The sequence below is a fragment of the Poromitra crassiceps genome (assembly GCF_964638095.1).
Source record: "Poromitra crassiceps genome assembly, chromosome: 5".
Lineage (NCBI taxonomy): Eukaryota > Metazoa > Chordata > Actinopteri > Beryciformes > Melamphaidae > Poromitra > Poromitra crassiceps.
The window spans coordinates 36,068,131-36,086,953 of record NC_139642.1 but is presented as its reverse complement, the minus strand read 5'-3'; the positions used below and the strand labels follow the sequence as shown (position 1 = coordinate 36,086,953).

General features: G+C 42.9%; 1 protein-coding gene across 1 annotated transcript; it reads right to left on the bottom strand.

Moving 5' to 3' along the window:
- Nucleotides 1-106: 106 nt before the first annotated feature.
- On the bottom strand, nucleotides 107-18,227 carry LOC310776444 (solute carrier family 35 member F2-like; the record flags this gene model as incomplete). The annotated part of the gene is made up of 9 exons (XM_083636635.1): nucleotides 107-133; nucleotides 6,508-6,690; nucleotides 10,195-10,349; nucleotides 11,205-11,257; nucleotides 14,641-14,797; nucleotides 15,471-15,630; nucleotides 16,434-16,561; nucleotides 17,495-17,670; nucleotides 18,118-18,227. 9 exons carry the CDS (start codon nucleotides 18,225-18,227, stop codon nucleotides 107-109), a joined length of 1,149 nt encoding a protein of 382 aa, XP_083492761.1.
- Between the last annotated feature and the right edge of the window lie 596 nt (nucleotides 18,228-18,823).

The following is an 18,823-nucleotide window of genomic DNA, read 5'->3' as shown; positions in this document are numbered from 1 at the left end:
GACTCACGTGCCAGGGACCCTGAACACAGGGACAGACCTGATGTCCAGGGGCAGGGCGATTTACAGGGATTGGGCTCTCCACCCCGAAATCACAGAACAGATATGGTCATGCTACGGCCGGGCCGCAGTGGACCTGTTCATGACAAGAGAAAACACTCAGTGTGCACTGAGTGTGTTCTTCTCAATCAAGCATGGATGCTCCCCTGGGCGTAGATGCACTAACGGACGCCTGACTGCAGGAGGGCGCGTCTCGCCCACTTGCCCTAATTCCCCCTCTCTAGCCAGAGTGAGGGATCATGGTCAGATGCTCATTCAGATAGCCCCGCTGGGGCTATCCGATCCCAGTAACAGTAGCCTACAACTCTTGAACAATAGGATTTTTTTTTTTTCACTATTAGGCCTTACCCTCCACTCATAAACACAAACACATTATTGACTATGTCTCTCTAGCTGGGCGCTCTGCTGCCCCTGCTGGCTGGAGGCCCCCACTGCACTAATCGTATTCAACTCGTGAATGAAGTGGCAGAGAGAAGCCAAGCAGCCTGCTAATCAGCTCGGTTCCTCCATCCATAAAAGATTAATCTGCTTTTTTTTTCTTTTTTTTTGCTGTCACACAGAAGCATGTACACACACATCTACTGAGGGGATGCTGTCTCTCTCTCTGTCTCTGTACCTGCATTGACCTCGGCCTTTGCTGCTGAGTTCACCATGCAGCTCCAGGTGATGGAGCCATTTTACAATATTAACAATTGGAGTGTTTCACAGCCGTTGCAATAAAATTGGATTGTAAGGAGCAATCTCCCTCCGGGACCTACCCTGTTCCTCCCTCCCTCTGTCTCACTCTCCCTCCCTCCCTACTTTCCACTCTCCAGGTGTATAACTCGTCTTCCACAGTGTGGTGCAGTGACTTTGTTGAGGTGATAAGGTGCCTGTGTCTTTGTTCAAAGAGGCAGGTCGCTTCACTACTGGCATCATAAAGTCACTGCAATAAAGCAATAAAGGTATCCTCTCGCTCCCTCCCCTCCCTCTCTCTGCCCTCCCCCCCCTCTCTCTGCCCTCCCCTCCCGCTCTCTGCCCCCCCCTCTCTGCCCTCCCCCCCCTCTCTCTGCCCTCCCCTCCCGCTCTCTGCCCCCCCCTCTCTGCCCTCCCCTCCCTCTCTCTGCCCTCCCCTCCCGCTCTCTGCCCCCCCCCCTCTCTGCCCTCCCCTCCCGCTCTCTGCCCCCCCCCTCTCTGCCCTCCCCTCCCTCTCTCTGCCCCCCCCTCTCTCTGCCCTCCCCTCCCGCTCTCTGCCCCCCCCCTCTCTGCCCTCCCCTCCCGCTCTCTACCCCCCCCTCTCTGCCCTCCCCTCCCGCTCTCTGCCCCCCCCCCCCTCTCTGCCCTCCCCTCCCTCTCTCTGCCCTCCCCTCCCTCTCTCTCCCTCCTGGATGACAGTTCCTATTATCTCCTGGATAATGTGTTGCTCAGATTAGCCATGGGAGCAGAAACGGTATAGCAGGGATATGGCACTGTGTGTGTGTGTGTGTGTGTGTGTGTGTGTGTGTGTCTGTGTGTGTGTGTGTGTGTGTGTGTGTGTGTGTGTGTGTGTGTGTGTGTGTGTGTGTGTGTGTGTGTGTGTGTGTGTGTGTGTGTGCGTGCGTGCGTGTGTGCGTGCATGTGTGTGTGTGTGTGTGTGTGTGTGTGTGTGTGTGTGTGAGAGTGAGTGAGTGATCCAATCCAATCCAAATTTTCCTGTAGTGTGACAAACTCAAAAACATATTTATATATATTTATATTTGGTTTCCAGGGACTAAGATAAATTAAGTTAATTTGTTAACTTAGGTTCTGGTGCAGGGCCACCTGGCAAGTTTACTCATACCTGATCAAATCTCTAGACCCATCCTCCCTTCCCTACCTCATCCCTCCCTTTGCTCATCCCTACCTACATCCCTCATCCTTTCTTCCATCCTCCCCTCATTCTTTCTCATTCAATCCGCTGCATACCTCTCCCATGTCTCATAGGGGGCCTGTAATCAGCTCTGATGAGAACATGCCTGAGACGGAACCCCCACACTAAGTCTCCCTCTGCCTGGTCTTCAGCACGTCCTCCTAGACCAGCCAAACAGACGACATCCCCTTCACCTCAACATCTTAACACATTTGAATTTCCATTAAACATTTAAATGACATATTGTTATGGTGTGGTCTTTCCCAGTGAATAATGTATTGCCTTAGTCAAGGCAGCAGTTTGTCTCTGAGCTTTTTAATGTATTTTGGAAAAACAAATGGGAGACTATGAGTTCAAACTTGCAGTAGAACAGACAGTAGGACAATGTCCTAATTCTCTGATTCCAGCTTTTCAAATGTGACATTTTCTGGTTTCCTTAGATGGTAAATCATCTCTTAGTCCTCTGTGACAGTATTCTCCTTTGTGTACCCTCCAACACATTACAGTTCTTTCATTTCAGTTTTAGCTGTTTTTCAGCACAGCTTTTCTCCCTCACTTCAGCTGTTAATCACCTTCTGTGAGGGCTTTTGGCTTACAGGCAGCACTTCTACATGTTAACCTCAAGTTTTGGAACTTTGACCATGTTAGCCCTAGATATCTGACATCATAACAGTATCCCTGGAGATCGGGCCCTATCTTGGTACAGGCCTTAGACGCAAAAACTGGCGTTAAACGCAAAAAAACGTGCCTTGAGCCTGCCTCGGGAAGATAGCAACATGGTTTTAGGCCCCAAAATGCGCTTTAGGCCAAAGAGGCGTGGCGCAGTGCCGGAATAGGCCAAAATGGGTGTTTCGGCCTTAAATACCGGCCTAACGATATCTTCCCCCCTCGCGTTAATTTAGCGCTTTGCGCTTTTGAAAACCAGGCCTTATTCAGTGCGCCGTGGATATTCCACGCACAGCTTCTCCTCTGCTGATCTCACACTTTCTCCCCCCCCCCTCTCTCTCTCACCTCCTCTCTCTTGCGCTCAGACAGGCACAAAGACCGATGAAAAAAAAGTTGTTATACCGTACATAGTAGAACAACATGACAGTTTTAGCAACATGACAGTTTTTATAACATGACAGTTTTGAGCCCCTGTCATTCAGAGGCTGTTGCATCCTCCTCCCTGTGCAGTGGGGGAGAAGAAAACTATATATTTCTGCCAAAACAAATGTTCACCAAATCTCCCAGCATGCATTGACGTTATTACATTTCAACAATAAATAGCAACTAAATGAGCCTAAATAGATAGAAAGGTAGATAGAAATTATGTTTAATGTTAACACAACATGCAATTGTAGAACATGTCAATATTGGACCAAATAAAACATCGAAATCAAAACACAACCCTATGTGAAACATATACAGGTGCAGCTCATAAAATTAGAATATCGTGGAAATAACATGGACAAGTTATTTCTTTAGGCAGTAATTAAAGCAAAATTATTTCCGACCAAGTATTGAGTGCAGGCATGAACATAACTTTTCAGAAGATCGACATTTCTATTTTGAAAATAGTTTTTTGTGTGTGATATTTAATTTGTTGAAATACTGTCTTGGGGGGGTTTATGAGCTGGAAGCCAAACTTATGCAAAGTTAAACAAATAAATTCTTGAAATAATTTACTTAGTGTGTAATGAATCTATAATCTATGAAAGTTTCACTTTTTGAAAGGAATTATGGGGAACAAGTAACTTTTCCACAATATTCTAATTCATTGAGCTGCACCTGTATGTCATCCTGGGGCTATATATATCTCTCGCAGATTTAACAACGCGGTTCTACTGTCATGTCCTACTGTGATGTCCGCTCCAATAAATTGGCTCTACTTCACATTTACTTTTACAATAAAAACACATTTATGCAATGACTTTACATAATGTAGGCTATATTTATGTGCATCATCCTACCTGTGCAACAGGGGAGAAGAAAAGGTAGCAAAACGATATCATTCTGGACAAACTTTCACCAATCTAATCTCATCATGACATAGGGATAGGCTATATTTTTCTAGCTGATGCGTGCGTTTAGAACATTCTTTTCACTTTGATCTTGCTATAGTGTAGCGTATTTACATGTTTGCAGTATTTAAACTGCAGTCAGATTGGTTTGAGAAGCATAATAATATGGAATATTATATATGAGACAGATGGGAATGAAACAGGGAGAGGGGGAGGTCAGAGCGCTTCAGTTGGCTTTTCTGACCGGACTGGATCGTTCCGTGGAATTGGAGCTTAAAAGGGAAGCTTGTGATGCGTTTACTGCACTTCTCCAATGAGCAGGTAGTGCATAATTTTACGCTTAAAAGGCGTGGTTATAATGCTTAAGGCCGCCTGTAGCGCTGACACCAAAATATCGAGTGCGCTGGTCCACACCCACTAATCTGCGCTTCGCCTGGCACTAAGCGCAGTTTATAGGCCGATACAACGATAGAGCCATGGCCATGTGCCATGGCTGCAGTTATGGAAATCGCCGGCTCTACGGGCTCCCAAAAAAATCATGACTGACAGACAGACAGACACCGCCCACCCACCTTGGTGCCATCGTGCAAATGTGCGCCATCGGCTCATACTACATCAGAGTTGCTCGAGTGACATCACTGATGACATCACAACTGCCTGAGTGACATCACAGTTGGGCAAACAGTGGCTCGAGTGACATCACTGATGACATCACAATTGATCAAGTGACATCACTGATGACATCACAATCATGACCCACACTGCCGCCAGACACACTGCCACCCACTTTGCCAATTTTAATTAAGAAGATAATTAGTTGTGTCTTTCTAATATACACTGGTTTGAATATGCTGTAAACCGTTTCATTTGCAGATAGCCCAGTGCATGCAATTTCTAATGATCAATTTATATTAGTAATTTAACTAATTTATGACTGGGGGAATTTCCACCAATACAAGGCTTCATACTAGACAAAGAAGTGATGTGAAGTCTGACTCAAGACCCTACTCTGCCTCTGATTTGTGGTTGAGTTTGTTCTGAGGGTAAGCCAATCAGAGGTAGAGTAGAAGTAACATGTCACATTTTTTTTCTCCACAGTTTAAACCTGTGTCAATGGTAAGAATGTCAATTTGAGAATAAAATAACATAAAATTAAAGAAAAAAGTATTTTATGTATTTAAAATACACAAAATACAAGGTCTGGAAGTAGCTTGATACAAATTACATCTTATTTTTCTCTGTCCAGCCAAATACAAATGACAAAATACACAAATGTATTTGAAATACGTATTTGAAATACATGTATTTAAAATACTGCCCATCTCTGCCGCCCCCCTCCTTCCCCCTCTCCCCTTGCCCCTCCCTCCTGTTCTCTTCCTCTCCTCTGCTTCTCCATACAACCTTGCCCTGAACTGCCACTGTTATTTGTACCTGTTGCCTGTTGCCTGTTGCTTGTCTTTTTTATCACCGTTTGTATTTTTCCTGACTGTTAAGCGTCTTTGAGTTTTTGAAAAGCGCTATACAAAATAAATGAATTATTATTATTATTATTATGAAATCCCTTGGTTTGTATGCTGAACTTGGAAGAGGTTGTGACTTTGGAACTCTATAGTTTGTAACTTTTATAGTGGAGAACTTTTGTCTCCCCCTTCTGGCAGTGAGAGTTTCTGTGCTGCAATCATGTGGTGTTTGAAAAATGTTGATGCCGAATGTTTCCTTTGCTCTTCATTGACATGCAATAACTGGAAACGTGTTGTTTAAACAATAAGCGAATTCTAAAATACAACACATCTTCTTTGTACTGTCCATGTTGTTTTCACATTATAACCTAAAGTTCATGAACATACCGAAGTTGGAAGAACAACTTCCCAACTCGGGAAATGGGACCATCCACAGTTTTACTTGTGGGCTATGAAACATTATTACAGTTTCCAGCACTGTTTACAGATTGACGATGAACAAAAATCCTTCAAATTTGGCGATGAAGTCAAAAATATATGGCCATCAAGCTGAAAACAAATCTTAACTCTGCCAGTCCTGTAGCCATAAAAAGATGGTGTCTTGTAGCTGTAGCTTCAAGGTACCGTTAGAATGAGCAGATACATCAGATAGCCTACATATATATATATGATTTGATATCTTTCATTTACTGAACAGGATCTGAGAGATGAAAGGAAGTAAATGCTATCTTGACAATTCCATAACTCTTTACACCTCAGCTGTGAATCCTCTTCTTGCATTCAGAAAGAACAATACTCATCAGAGCAAATGCACCATGGGACTGTACAAATGCATCATGGGACTGCACAGAATTTCTGAGCCTTTTCCCCCCTCTGTCTTTCTTTGGTTGAGGAGATCCATTCTCTCTTTGGCATTTTGCACAAACAACAGGTGAAGAGGACTTTTCCTGACTGGCTGCCATGCTGCAGCTCACATTTGTGTGCTGTATCCAACTGCAGCAACATACTCATCCACCGTATCTCCCCCCAGGCTGTAGAATGGCCCCGAACCCCTCCTCCTCTTCCTCTTCTCCTCCTCTTCCTCCCTCTGTCGCTCCTCCTCCTCAGCTGTGATCCTCACTGCCACGTGCTGGTTGGTCGTGTAGTTGCCAGTGGCTGCAGGATTGTCATAGCAACCTTCCTTCCAGGTGACAGGAGAGGAGGAGGGGTCTGGGTTTGCGGGCTCAGAGGGCATTGGCACAGCATTGAAGGTGATGAAGCCGATGAGGATGACCACCAGGGAGACCAGGTACAGTCCAGAGAACTGATGCAGAAGATGACACAACACAGGTCACCTCCCTTGTTTCAAGATATTGTCATTTGTTTGAAGATAATTCTTTAGAACAAGTGACATACCGATACATACTGAGAAAATCATGTTTTTTTTTCTTAAAAACAAGTGGGGAAATTGTACTTGATTCCAGTCCACTTAAATTTTTTACAACAACAAAATCAATTGTCTTGATTATTGATCTCAGCAAATAAAATTTGTAAATCGAAATGTGTTGTTCTTAAAGCAAATGAAAAAAGCGATTGCAATCCACCTCATTATTTTAAAACAAGGGTGCTGCCCACACTTTTTTGCCTTGTGAGCTACTTTTAAAATGACCAGCTCAACATGATCCCCACCCCCAAAAAATCACTGAAAATACATATTTTATTTTTTTTATTTTATTTTTTACCTTAGATTGCTGCATGGACCCTCCACAGGACAATACATTTCAATAGATCTCAGGCTGTTTTGTGGTTGTTAGGGTTACCTTATTATAGGTCCAAATATAGGATAACCCTGATTAAGACAACCCCCCTTTTTCAAGACTCATTTTTGGAAAGGCCAAATCTTGTTTTTATAAAGGAAATCATTTTATTTGACAATTATAATAAAACACGTTGAATAACAAGCTAAGTATGTCAGCCCGGTGTGTCTCATACAGACGCTAATGGACAGCTTGTACGTCAGCACAGGTACAAGCTGTGCAGCCTTGCCCGCAGCTCGGCTGCTGTGTGGCCAATGAGACCACCATCACCAGATTTATGACATCACTGATGATGTCACAGCAGTGGCGTCGTCAGCCCTGGGCTTCCGGGTCTAGAGCCCCGGATGTTTCTTTCCTAGCCCCGGAGGTCCCCGGAGGTTACAAACAGCCTCTCAGTCAATGCTTGCAGCGAAACCCCCCTCTTTCCCCCGTCGAGTTGGTTTTTCCCATGATGAGGCATCATGGAAGAAACCAACTCAGTCAGAGTGTACGAACCCCCCCAGTAACTCCTGTGAAGGTATTTTATTAACTCATTGAGTGCCAATGACGTCGATCGGCGTCAAATTAAATAGTAACGTTGAGTGCCAATGACGTCGATCGGCGTCAAATGCGTTTTTTGACGGTGGGACGTGGATCAAAGCCTCATGTATCTCCTGTACAAATATTGGAGCTATTGAAGGTGTATAACCTATTTTACGGACCCATTAGGTGGCGACAGTGCTCTCCAGATTAGAGAAAGGTGAGGAAAAACAGCAGAAGAAGCCCCGTGATGAAACGGAAACCGATGCTGGAGCCAGAGCCGTATACATGTAGATTGCTCTGGCTGGAGCTAACGTTAGCTGCGAACAGCAGTCAATCCGCGCCCACAACTGAGCCCCTCTGTCTCTGCTGCATAGTTTCTCCACACGATTAGCCGCCAGAAAAGCAGCACCTGACGCCGAAGGGCCAAACCATTCTCAGCAGTCCGGTTTGGCTTTTCGGTGTCGCGCTGGGAGCCGGCGCACAAAAACGGAGCGCTCCGAAAATAGACGCTGGGTGCGTGTTAGGCTCTGTGTTAGTGTGGGGAGGAGTTTGCAGCTGAGGGGGGGGAGAGGGGGGTGGGGCATGCAGGGCACCACACAACTACACCACGTCACTACATCAGAAAATATTAGCTTCAGAGTCAGTGAATGTGCTTGAAATGCTTCATTTCACAAAAGGCTGATTATCTCAGCTTCTAATTTGAAACGTCTGTTTTTGCTGAAAACAACCTATCTTCTCCGGCTGATAACTAAAGAACGGAAAATGGTATCAATAAACTTTTTTTTGCTGATGATACAATAGAGTCTCCTCGTTCTTTGTGCGTGTTCGGTGTTTACATAGTAATATCACACAATATTCTGTGGGCCTCGAGAAATCACTGAAAACGCTCTGAAACTCTGGCACTGGGAGCGTCCGTTCTCCAAAAGTGGCTGGCACTCAATGAGTTAAGGTACACGCTTCCTGTAAACCTAAATTCTGATGGCGCCGTTTTTGTATCATATGCTACTTTTATTTTGAAACTTAGAGCGGACGTAGTGATGTTGTATCTACGCTACTTGACGTAAGGTGTGCGCACCAGCCGGAAGTGAATTGACATGAAAAAGTTAAACAGACCTGCCATAAAACATGTCACTCTTCAACCTACGGGTCTTTATCTAATCAAAAGCGCCTAGCTGGAATTGGGAACAAGGTATTGTTTGTTGTAATGGTTTAATGAAGCAGTGATGTGTGGTTTTGTTTAATGTAACTGTGAAGTCAAGGCTATTGGTATTGTGACAGTCATGCTAACGTTAGCTTCTATAGGCATTGGAGTGGATGGCTGTGGCTTCATGCTGATCCTAGCTTTGTAGCTTGTATGGTTAATATTCTGTGTGAAGATATTTTCTGAGATAAATGGGCCTTGAGCATCAAGGCCCATTTATCTCAGAAAACTACACTCAGAAAACTACACTCCTTGTACCCCGTAGTTATACTATAACTACACTCCTTGTACCCCGTAGTTATGTGTGGTACAATTAGCCTATAAGTACAGAATTGGTCCCCTTTAGAATACAGCCCACGACCCTGTAGTTACCCTGTAAGTACATTGTGGTACCCCATAGTTATACTATAAGTACAGATCTTATTACCTTCTAGTTAAAGTCTAAATTCACTCCTTGTACCCCGTAGTTATACTATAACTACACTCCTTGTACCCCGTGGTTATACTATAACTACACTCCTTGTACCCTGTAGTTATAGTATAACTACACTCCTTGTACCCCGTAGTTATACTATAAGTACAGATCTTGTTACCCTCTAGTTAAAGTATAAATTCACTCCTTGTACCCCGTAGTTATACTATAACTACACTCCTTGTACCCCGTAGTTATACTATAAGTACAGATCTTGTTACCCTCTAGTTAAAGTATTCACTCCTTGTACCCCGTAGTTATACTATAACTACACTCCCTTGTACCCCGTAGTTATACTATAACTACATGCTTATTTGCGGGCTGTATTCTAAAGCGGTACCCAGTGGGATTTCATCAGTGGAATTTATGAGGGATTTATCACATCACTGATGATGTCACAGTGTGATTTATGACATCACTGGTGATGTCACAGTGGGATTTATGACATCACTGATGATTTCACAGTGGGATTTATGACATCACTGATGATTTCACAGTGGGATTTATGACATCACTGATGATGTCACAGTGGGACAGAGAAACAGACAGAGCCATAGCTTCCATTTATATACTGATGATGATGATGATGATGGTGTAAATAAAATGTATGAATATACAGTATTATGTCCTCAATGGGCTTCCATAGTAAACTGCACACAGCCAAAAAAGCAAATGAGCAGTATGATTATAACAATATTTTGCATGGTGCATGGTGATCCATGTGCGTGCGTGCGTGCGTGCGTGCGTATGTGCGTGCGTGTGTGTGTCTGTGTGTGTGTGTGTGTGTGTGTGTGTGTGTGTGCATGTTCCACTCACATGGTACTGGAAGAGGAAGAGGCCTGTGAAGAAGCCGAAGAGGTCGGCAGTGAGAAGGGAGAGGTTGACAGAGGTGGCGCTGGTCAGCTTCACCACCACAGGCATGCAGCTGTACAGAGTGTACATACACAATGCATAGCCAGCCAACAGCAGACCTGAGGAGAGGAGGCTGCTATCAGTGTCTACTCACAATGGACTACTTATCTGACAGAACTCAACGTATAGAGAGAGGCCAAGGGCTTGCAATTTTGGAAATATAGTAAATGGTGTGCTACAGGGCTCTATTTTAGGGCTAACATTCTTTGCATTAAATTACATTGATGCCTCTGTAAATAATTGCAAATTGTACTTCTATGCAGATGATGCAATTCTTAATGCCTGTGCATCATCTGCAGAACAAGCTTTCATTTAAAACTCACATATATCAAATTTAGGATTATACTGGGATCTCTCCGAAACAGATCATGCTTTACTTTTGAAAATAGAGAGAAAATCAACTTATTTCAGTTTTGGATTAGAGAAAAGCTGCATGTCAAAGCCTTTTGACACATCTTGTCTTTCAACCTAATTAATATGCATGTTGATGTGGAGCAAAAAAATCATACATACTGCACTACAAAGTCCTTCAGTCAAACTAATGAGTGGAAAATTTGATAATCGTCTGTGTTCGGAATGGTTTATTCATTCACTCACTCACTCACTGAGTGAATGAAACGAGTTTCAGACACTACCTCACTCTTCTTCTTCTTTGGTAAACCTGACCGCATTCCATTGTGGTACAGTATATGGGAGAAAATGTAGGGTACATTCGCTGTTCACTAGAAATTGCAGTGGATTGTGGGTATTTTATAGTGTACTATACTGTATATAGTGAATCAAATTCCAATTCGGACACTAGTACAAAATGGCCAACACACTATATAGTCCACTATTTCTCTAATAGGGACCAGTTTCGAACAGGGCAATAGTGTGTTGTCATTAAAATGTTTATATGCAAGACGAGTACTGACCAACTTGCCAGCTCCACTGAATGTTGGGAATTTCATGGCGTTCCAGGATCACCCTGTGTATTAAGAAAAGAAACAGTACAAACATGTTCACGAACCAGTCATTATCGGGTGCTATTATAGACCCACCTCCTACCCAGCCCCACTTTTTACAGTCTATCCCTCACGGTAACTACAGATGCGGCAACTGCACACAGTGTAACTTTACACACAAAGCCACCACTTTTACTCATCCACGTACAGGAAAATCCTTTAACATCAAAGGAGTGATAACATGTAAAAGTAATAATGTCATCTATATGCTCAAATGTCCATGTGGCCTCGCCTACATAGGCAAAACCACCAGACCATTTAAGACCAGAATCTCAGAACACAGATCCAACATCCGTAACAATGACATCAGAAGCCCAGTGGCTGTCCACTTCACACAAGCTTCTCACAATGTTTCTTCTCTTAGATACTCTGGCATTGAACTTGTTAAACATCCTGTACGTGGAGGTGACATCAACTCTCTACTACTTAAAACAGAGGCCTTTTGGATTTTCCTGGACACTCGAGCCCCAAGAGGGCTGAACGAAGATTTTGACTTGCGGCCATTTTTGTAGTCATTTGTAGTCCTTTTTCAGGTGTGCTTGTAGGTGTGCTTTTGTGTGTGCTAATCTCATTATGTCCACATTGTAGTGAATATTGCTCTGTCTAGTATCTCTGTCCTGTGTCATTTTCTTCACAGCTGTGGTATCTTCATATACTTTTTTACTACTACCACAATTTTAAAGTAGTAGAGACCACCTTGTAATAGTTCACATCACACTTTCTTCTTAAATATTACATTTCATTATGACGGTTTATGCCTGATAACCCCAGTTTATGTGATATTCAAGTTGTTCTGAATACTTCCATTATTGTCCTTTGAGACAATTATGTTTTGATATTGCCAGTTGCCATTTGATTATGTGAACAAGTGCACTGTATGTTTAAATTTATGTATCACATGATGTGTCAGGTGACCCCTGCGAGGGTACTTAAGGTGTGTGTCCCTACACTTCATTTATGTCTGAGGAAGGGCCTTGTCCGAAACGTCACTTTTTTGTGGTCAAATAAATATTTGGGAGCAGCTGCCAGTGTGCGGACTCTATTTTTATTACTTATCTGCACTTCGGTCCTGCACCTGGTTTTAACCCCTCACTGGATGTGTGTGCCTTTTTGTACTTTTTATGCTATTATAGACTGCCAAGTTACAACATTCAGTACAGTACACAGTTTGTTCCATGCTTCAGAAAGCATCTGATGCAGAGAGGTATATTTACTTGGGGAACTATATAGTCTGACTCTCTGCATCCTGTGCTCTGAAAGATAGATTACTTGTGGCCATGAATGTTTGTAATCTAACTCAAATGTTGAATGTGCCTACAAGAGTGAACACTAATACATCTGGAGTCATAACTGCTACATAGATCATATTTATACGAATGCCAGTGAACTCTGTTCCAAGGCCGCCATCGCTGTGGGCTTTACTGACCATAATAGTAGCCACTGCTGAAAAACTAAAGTACCGAAGGATGGGCCTAGAATAATACTGCAAAAATCCTATAAATCCTTTCAAGAAGATACATTTATTAATGATATTAATGACCGGGATGAGATGAAACCTGCTGCTATAAAATGCAGGCAATTTTACACCATGAGCTCAGAAACAAGGTCACTAAGATGAATAAACAGTCTCACTATCATAACAAGATTCATGAACTGAAGCAGGATGGCAAGAATGTATGGCATACTTCCAAGGAAATATTAGGCATCTCTAAACTAACACAATGACCCTAGGCATCTCTAAACTAACACAATAACCCTGCAATTATAGAGTCAAATGGCAGAAATAACTAAACCTATGGATATCATTAATTATTTAAATAACTGCTTTATTGATAAAGTCAACAGATTTAGACATAATATGAATATGAATAACTAATAAACATAATAGTGAACTATCTATAGAACTAATCGAAGAATTGGCTATGAAAGGAAGATGATCGGGCAGTTTAGTCGGCCTAATTGGCTGGTCCTGTGCACATACTGTGTTTCACTGTGAAGACTGTTTATATTGTTGTGTTAATGTTTGTAGTTTCTAATGTAATTTGATTGGGACTAAAAATTTACGATTTTAGGACAGGATTTTGGGACAGGATTTTGAAGTACCATATTTATTGGTGTTACTGTATACTATGCTACAGTTTTTAGATGACTATTATGTTTTGTGTTAGTGTCTGTCCTGTTTTTAAAACATCAGGGACCATATTGGAAATAAGTGTTTACACTTTTACATGCTATCCCTTGGATCTTTTATTGTCTCTATATCCATGAATAAATTCAATCGATCAGTACAACTAGAGGAGGTAAAGAAATCTGAGCTCAGTAAGATAAACAGTCTGGACTCGACAACCCTGATGGTAAATTATTAAGTATAGCTGATTTTATTGCCGACCCTATCTGCCATATTTTCAACCTTAGCCTGAATTAAACTATCTTCCCTCAAGCTTGGAAGGTTGCAAAAATAATTCCATTATCTAAGAACTACAGAATTGCTTTCAGTGTTGCGAACAGTAGCCCAATCAGTATTCTACCAACTCTTAATTATCTTATGGAAAGACTATTCTTTAAAATGTTAAGTTATTTTTCCCTTAATGACCTTGATGGAGTTCCAGCATGCGTATAAAGATGGCCACTCAACTTGTACTGCAATTGTCTTTACTGCAACTATCTTGGTAAAGACCTTTCTAGGGCCGTTCTGTTCTGTTTGTTTTATTTTAAAAGTGTCTTGTCCTGGTGTTTTGTTTCCTTATGATGTAGGAGAATGCATTTCTCCATTGTTGAATGATACCGTTATTTGTAATCTATTTTGTTAATTAGTCTATTGTAGACTGACACTCACTTTTAGTTTCTGATTTCTGTGTGGTGCTGATGGACAGTTCCTTTTATCGTTAATGAAAAAAAGTGCTCTGAGAACGCATTATGGCCTCCATACTGTTTATGGCCAGATGTGGGCCGCAGACATTTTTTAAATTATCAAGTGGGCCGTGAGTCTGAAAAGGTTGGGAAGTGCTGTTCTGGGGTACCGGTATGTGTGGCTTATGGGTTGTGTTGTGTGTGTGCGAGCATGTGTGTGTGTGCGTGCGTGCCTCCGTGCGTGCCTCCGTGCGTGCGTGCGTGCGCATACAACAGGTTGTATACTAATGTGTATAGTTTGTGTTTCTTTTTGTGTGGACCTCAGGAAGACTAGTTGCTACCAGTCCTAGGTAGCAACTATATGGGGATCCATTTTAAACAAACACAAACAAATAAAAATGCATAATTGATCTCTCTCTCTCTCTCACACACACACACACACACACAGATGCACGCACACACGCGCGCATGCACGTGCACACACACACAAACCTACATCTGTATGGTGCTGATGAGTGTGCCGAACAGGCCGATCATCCCCAGGAACTCCACTCTGCTCAGGTTCTTCACTGTGTACTCCTGACACACGTTAGACACGGCATACAGCGTGGCACTGAGCAGCACCAAACCATCACCTAACAAGATGTTCGAGGCTGACAGAGAGAGGAGACAAGAAGATACTGTAGGTGTTAAACTATTTTAATGCATTGTGTAAGGCAAGACAAGTTTATTTCATACACAGCGACAATTCAAAGTGCTTTATATAAAATAGGTTAAAAAAACATAAATAAAAGAGAAGAATAGACAAAAATAAAAGAGATCAGAAGGAGAAAAAGATGAGGTTTGTGTATAATTGTGACTGAAGAATCAAAACCAGTAAAATAGAGATATTTTACATAGAATCGTGGTGAAGAATAGTGGCGTTACTTCTTGGTATTTCCAGTTTGACTTTTGTGAGTGAATCCATATGCGGGTTACTTTAATGTAATTATTCCTACATATAATATTCCTGTCCAATGCACACTTTGCCTCAATTCTGCCCTGGTTTCTGATCAGAGTCCTGCCTGACCTCACCGTGCTGCTGCAGGGCCAATGGTTTGTATATTTCACCAACATGTTTCAGGTACTGCCTTCTTCCTCGACAACCTGAAGAAGGCAGTAGCCATGTTGGTGAAATAGTCAAATTAAATAGTTTTTAAGTGCGAAGAGAGAAGTTTGCGGTCTTCTTCTTTTTTCATGGTACATCTTATTATGTGACATGATCACAACATTACTACTGGCCCTTTGATTGTCTTGAGAGAATAAAGCCTTCAGTGAGGTCCTTACTGGAGCCCTGGTCTCGCCCGGCCAGCAGATCGGCCCCCACCATGGACCCCACCCCGAGGAGGCAGATGCAGACAGCGATGTAGTGGAGCGGCCTGTAGCGCGTCTTCAGCACCCACCAAGACAGCACCATCAAGACCGGCACCACAAAGCAGTCCAGTAGCTGCAGGCAGAAACACAACACGTACGGTACATACATATCTGCATGTGGGTTGGGGTACTCTAACAAAATGACTTGCAGCATTATTAAAGTAAATATTTACTTATATACGCTACTGTCATACTGTCATAGACAGACTGCATTGTTCAGTGATGTCATAAATCTTTCCCTGCTGAGGTTATAAATTGGACGACTCTTGCTCACAGCCCAGCCAATTAAGCCTGACAGTCCCTACCCATTATAAGTGAACAATTCTCGTCACCTTCGCCCTGTTTAGCCCTGCCCCGCTGGTCTCTTGGTGCTGCAGCTTGGTTGGCTGTCTTGCTCTCTATCCATTTTACATTGGTCGATTTTGAATTTGGCCCCTCCTCTCGTCTTTGTTGTGCGCGATATCCGTGATGCCAGATATCCATCTCAGGCCTAGCATGCTTTTTCAGCGATTTGGTCACATCCAAAATATAAAGTGAATAGGGGCAGATTTTTGTTTGCTTATAGTGGGTAGACACTCTGAACCTGCGACAACATGGACCAGCTCGAGCCACTTCCAGACCACAAGAGGACGGAAGACCTGGACCAGGTCACCATTTTGTTCCTGCCGCATATTCAGTAGACCACAGAAGGGACACAGGCACGTCAAGCATGCAGCGCGCCGAGCACATGGCGCGCCAAGCATATCTGGCTGCAGCTATTGCGAATTTGCTCTTGTTAAACTATGAGATTCAAAATGGATATTCTCTGGCTCCACCCATTAAGGTTTAGCTCGCTCAGCCCATGGGATTGATTGCACAAGACAGACCTGTACCTACCTGTATGCTGGTGAGTGTGGTATACTGGTAAGCTTTCACCACAGCATAGTTTGCCTCCACGTCCACCAGCCCCAGCAGCAGGTACTTCCACCACCTGCTTTTCAGAATCTGAAAAATATTGCCATCCCCTGCGTTTTAAAGGGGAACAACCCTGAACTTCAGTACTGCATTTAATTTGAATTGTTTTACCCACATGCCCGAGGACAAGTTTACACTGTTGAAGGGTTATTCACTGCTGCCCTCTATGGGGAGGAAAAGTGACAGACAACGGCCCTTTATTGCATTCATTCATGAGTGAATGACCAACAACAAACCATCTGACAAACTGGACTTTACCAATTTTTGAATACGTCAACTGCAGTAGGTTTTATACTTCAAAACTCTTCTCAGTACCGTGGAACACATCTTAATTGTGTTAGAGTTAAAAGAAATATTCTTGTAATCCCCAAAGTCAACACAATTACTGTACATCTCACATAAACGTAGGAGAATAATGTTCAGGTGTACTTTAACTTCACCTGTAACTCATTATGTGCTTTCTTTTCATATGTGTTTTCAAATGGTGAATATGTATCTCAGTTATCCTTGGGCACATGTGCGAGTGCTTTCCTCATTCTGGCAGAGGAATCTGCAGGTTAATATTCTCTGAGCACCTCTGAACTGTGGTATTACTAACCATTTGCTGTAACATGTGACACATGCTATTTTGACAATGTTTCTCAAACTCTAGGAATAATGTCTTCTAAACTATTGCTATATTTCTACAGGCTACTAATTTATGTCATTAGCTGGATTATCTGTATCTGTATCTTCCCCAGGTGCGTCACTGCAGCTGCCCACCGCTCCTGGCCTGACCACGGTCCACGGAGTCTGCCGTGCACGTGTGTGCCTGCGTGGTGTGTTGCGGTTTCTTTCTAAAACAAGACTAATAATAACAATGGTACAAAACTGCTACTTTTATTAATATTTCTATGAATTGATACTTTATATTAGTAGGCTACTACATACCAGTTCAGTTTTGATTCTATTCTAATATCCAGGTGTGTGTGTGTTGGTCTCACCTGTCCTGCAGAACAGCATGGTGGTGTAGGTGACACACAGCAGGCCATAATTCAAGAAGCTCTGCAGCATGGGCGTGTTGACATGGAAGTCTGCAGCCAGGTACTGTGAGCTGATGGCCGTCCCACAGATGAGGCCAGCCAGACCCTGACCCATGGCTACCGTCCTGGCCAGCTGCCTGGAGCACACAAAGCATTAAGTCTCATTATGTCATAAACAAGCAAATAGTTTCCCTTGCCTATTCTCTGCTGGGTCAAACACCAAGAGGGGGGGGGGTTCTAAAAGTTCCAAATCATTAGGTACCTTATGTACAGTAGACCACCAGATAACTCAGAATCGTCTTTTAATGCACACTTTCATCCACTTGCTTCTGTATGATTATTCTCCATCTTCCCCACTTCTAACCGTATGTTGTTTGTCCTTCGTCTCATTTCATTTTTTACCTCTGTTTCCAATTTTATTTCCTCCTTTAAATTTCACCACAATGTTTTTCTATTCATTCCTGTAAGACACAACTCTGCTTTTAGATAGATGCTATACATTAAGCTTTCTCATTATAATACATTTATAAAATACTGTCCCAGAGGTTACAGCTCCAAATACATAATTTCTTCCCTGAACTCACCAGGTGAAAACTTCCTTTGGCTTGAATCTCCTGATGCTCCCAATGAATCCACTCTGATCATTGTTTATGTCCATGTCCCTCAGTGCATCCTCGGCCTGTTTACCAGCCATGTTGTCACACAAATCTTCTCTTGAGTTTTCCAGTGTAGCCTACTACCGACTGAACGCAGAAGCTTTTAACTCCTTCCCTTTGCTCAGCTGAATGATTAACAGTCACACAATCAGAGGCCAAAGTTCACTCCTTGACTTGTAGGGTTAGGTTGACATATGTGTTGCAGACGGGGCAATGAGATAAGAAGTGATGATGAATGAGGAATCCACAGAAGTCATCACCATGCTTCTTTCACTGCCAAACTGCTAGCTGACAGTAAAAGGATGATAGGCTCAGATAAGATGCTCAGAGAGGAAGAGGAGATAAGATAAGATAAGAAGATGCTTTTTTTGTCTGAGGAGTGACCCCTAGTCTGAGAAGTGAGGAGACCTGAGACTTGACAACTTTTCGCCAACAACTTACTGTCTGAAGGATTTTAGGCCGAGGTCTGAGGAATGATGCCTTTTACTCTAAGCCCTGAGCCTTAGAGCAAAACGCATAGATGTCTGAGGATGTCCTAAATGGACACCGTGCCACTCATGCCTCTAAATCCAAGGTAATTGGCAGTTGGAGCACAACAATGGTCTATTCCACACTGATGAGACGGCCAAATCAT